We start from the raw sequence: 3,877 nt of genomic DNA, 5'->3' as shown, positions 1-3,877 counted from the left end.
CCGCTTCCGCCCCGGTCTCTAGGGAAACAGGGGGCCCGCCCCCAGCCGCCGCAGCCCTGGCGCCTGCGTGGTCTGGGCCGACTGGCCAGTTGCCCGGATGGACGCGCGATGTGGGAATCGTGTGGATCCACGTGCGGAGGTTTCCTACCGACCCCTCGAGGCCGGAAGGGAGGGGTTGCCATGCAAACTGCTCATTTCTTTCTTGAGGTCATGATGTTAGTGCCCTTTATCTTCACCCAGAGGCCGGCCAGTTCTGCGGGTCCATTGTTAGGAGCATCGCTAACATGTAGGCCAGCGGTTCTCAACCTGTGGGTCGCGACCCCTTTGGGGGTCGAACGACCCTTTTACAGGGGTCGCCTAAGACCATCAGAAAAAACATATATAATTACATGTTGTTTTTGTGATTAATCACTATGCTTTCATTATGTTCAATTTGTAACAATGGAAATACATCCTGCATATCAGATATTTACATGACGGTTCATAACAGTAGCAAAATTACAGTTATGTAGTAGCCACGAAAATAATTTTATGGTTGGGGGGTGGTCACCACAACATGAGGAACTGTATTAAAGGGTCGCGGCATTAGGAAGGTTGAGAACCACTGATATAGACACTGAACGATTTATGGTGATGGGGGTGGGGAAAAGGGGGAAAATGATGGCAAGAGCAAGGCGGCCATATAAACGAATATGATTAGCAAGTATGTTAAAGTTTATTGCGTTTTGTTTGTTGTTTGATTCAAAGAGACTGTACTAGATTGGACCCCTGAATTTTTAAAAATCTAAACTGAATAGAATTTTAATACATGAGTCAGATAAAATCTCTAATCCAGACCCATCAACTTGTTGGGTGCCTTTGGGCAGGTTATGTAACTACTCTGAGCCTCAGTTTATCTGCTGTAAAGAAATAAAAGTCCTGGCCTGGCCCGCGGCTCACTTGGTTGGAGCATCTTCCCCTCCACCAAGAGGTTCAGGTTCCATTCCTGGTCAAGGCACCTGCCTAGATCTCGGGTTCCATCCTCCTGGGGGCGCAACCGATCATGGTTCTCTCCCACATTGATGTCTCTCTCTCCCTCTCTCTCCCCCTCACCCTCTCTCCCTCTCTAAAATCATTAAACATATCCTTGGGTGAGATTTTCAAAACAATTACAAATAAAGTCCGGAGATTAAATGAAAACTAACATATATCTTAATATTCCAGTGTATATCACCTGCCTTCTGTTAAGATGTCTTGTGTGCCTGTGTATGTGTGCGTTTCTTCCAACAGAGGAAATTTGGAAATTGCTGTGTGTGTGTGTGTGTGTGTGTGTGTGTGTGTACATATACACATACATTCAAACACGTTGTTCTTTTCACAGGATCTGCTCTTACAAATAGGGTGTGAGAACCTTGAGAACACCTTTAAACGACATGTTGATGAATCCATAAAGGAGAAGAAATAACAGGCAGAGCCCGACTCAGTGGTTCGGAGACCAAGTCTTCCTCTTAGACATCTGGACCAGTTCCCTGAAGGTCTCCATTGTAGGATCTAAGAGACTGATGTAAAACCCCGCTGTTTGATAAGTCCAGGTAAAGAGCTTTTGAATTAGCGCCTCCTTGGCCACTAAGTGCTCCTTGGGCTATTTTCAAGGGTCCAATTACTTGTAGAAAACAGAGTGTTGTTTTTTTTCTTAATTCCTCCATGTCGAGAATGACCCAAACCATGGAAATACCATGGCAGATTAAAACTGCTCCTCTAGAAGAGTCCTACGCTTCCTACACTCAACTTCAGAAAAAGTGAGTCAGCATGAAAAAAACAACACACGTAATAAAGCCCTCTTTCGTTAGTTTCATTTATTTTCCTGTCAAGTGTCAAACTGAAGGGTGGCTTTTCACTTAGTAGAATAATAGACAAGTAGAACCTTGAAAACCCTAGGGGAGGGAGCAGGGCCGGCTGGATGAGTGTGCAACCTGAGCAGGAACACAGAGCCCCATGCTGAGGCAGGCCCACTCTTGGTTTAATATTCTGCCATTGTCATCTTGAAATTGTTAATATTTGAAAAAGGGAGCCCGCATTTCCGTTTTGCACTGGACCTCACAAATTATTTAGCCGGTGCTGGGAACACAGAGAAGCGGCATAGAAAACGACACTTAGAAAACACCTGCACGTCAGGCACAAGGCTCAGAGCTTAAAACAATTATTTCATTCAATATGCCGCAGAGGGTAGGGATCATCATTCTCATTTTACCGAAGATGAAATAGGCCAGCAGACACTAAGCTGCTTAACTCGAGGTTATGAATCTAGTAATGGCAGATCCACTTTTCAGTTTTCCATGGAAGAGAATTCATTAGTTATGTTTCCCCCTTGAAGGAAATCATTCCCTCTGCCCATTTTCGTTGGTGCTTCGAACACCAGATAACCTGGAATAGCGAGAGTAAACATTCCTCAAATATATTAAGAAGCATAAAAGACTCAGAGGAGCTAATATGTGTTGTTTTGTTGTGAGTTAGGGGAAGTAGGGGACTTTTTGGTTTGTTTATTTTTTAAATGCTATAACCTTCCGTCCCCAGTTTAATCAATAGGCTCTAAAGTAAGATAATTTCAGGAAATAAATATGTTAAGGCTGGAACATAATTGTATATTTAAGTGCAAAATCAAATGCCAGGCAGAATAAATGAAAGTATGCTTGAAACAATATTCATGGGGGAGCATGGGGTTTTAGAGTGTAGCTGGTGGACAAAGAAATGGGGGAGGGGTGTATTTTAGAGCTTCAGAAGTCAGAATACATTAAAAGTGACAAGCAGGAACACTCATGTCAGTGCGGGGTGCGAAGGCACCTGCTTTTCTGCTAAGTCCTGAATTGGCCACATGGGGTTCAGAGGACGGACTGTAGACAGCGTTCGAGGGCTTCAACATGAAGAGTGTGAGGGTATTTGTGAGTGTCTGTATTTCATGTTGGTGGGTGGCTAGGTAGTCAGAGGTTGACCATGGGGTCAAAGGGACAATTTGGATTGGCAAAAACACAGAGAGCTTGGTTTTGTAAGATCTTTGGCCTCGTGCAGTGACTCTCAGTCGGGGTCCATTTTGTTCCCTAGGAGATATGTGGCAATATCTTGAACCTTTCGTGGTCACATCGGGGAACTGGAGCTCTGCACTATGGCACCCGTGGGTGGAGGCCAGAGATATTGTTGAATATGCTACAGTGCACAGGACAGCTCTTCACCATAAAAAATCACCACCCCAAAGTGTCAGTGGGGCCAAAGTTGGGGCGCTCTGGCCTAGTAGTGTTTATACCATCCTGCTCCCCACTCCCTAATGCCCTCCTCAGCTTAAGGTCCCCAGTTGTAATAAAGAATTGGTCTTCAGATATGTGCTTTTAATTATAAATGACATTTTTTAAAAATATGTTTTATTGATTTTTTACAGAGAGGAAGGGAGAGGGATAGAGAGTTAGAAACATCGATGAGAGAGAAACATCAATCAGCTGCCTCCTGTACACCCCCGACTGGGGATGTGCCCACAACCAAGGTACATGCCCTTGACCGGAATCGAACCCGGGACCCTTCAGTCCGCAGGCCAACGTTCTATCCACTGAGCCAAACCGGTCAGGGCTAAATGACATTTTTTAGAGAAAGGAGGATATAAGAGAGGGAGGCAAGTGTTATTTAATTGCTTTTCACTGTGGGAATCTACATTCTGAAACTAAAAAGCAAATGAATGCATTTTCGAGAAAAGAGATTTAAGAAAAATACGCACACGTTTACTGAGCATGTGAGTTGCCCGTAGGGAGAAAGGCTAATGAGTCAGAAATAATTTACAAGGCTTAGATGCAGAAACCAGAAAACGCAGGAAGGCTTCAGAGGGTTGAAAGCACACTGTAATTATGACGCGCTG

At 44.4% G+C, this 3,877-nt stretch overlaps 1 protein-coding gene across 1 annotated transcript in view; it reads right to left on the bottom strand.

The window, feature by feature from the left end:
• The window catches only part of POLI (polymerase (DNA directed) iota), a 24,176-nt gene extending 23,224 nt beyond the window's left edge, over positions 1–952 (bottom strand). Inside the window, exon 1 of the mRNA XM_014538884.1 lies at positions 940–952. Coding sequence (XP_014394370.1) covers positions 940–952 — 13 coding nt within the window. The remainder of the gene's footprint in view (positions 1–939) is intronic.
• Positions 953–3,877: the final 2,925 nt, after the last annotated feature.

Source organism: Myotis brandtii, unplaced genomic scaffold (genome assembly GCF_000412655.1).
Source record: "Myotis brandtii unplaced genomic scaffold, ASM41265v1 scaffold200, whole genome shotgun sequence".
In the NCBI taxonomy this organism is placed as follows: Eukaryota; Metazoa; Chordata; class Mammalia; order Chiroptera; family Vespertilionidae; genus Myotis; species Myotis brandtii.
This window is presented reverse-complemented; position numbering and strand designations above follow the sequence as displayed.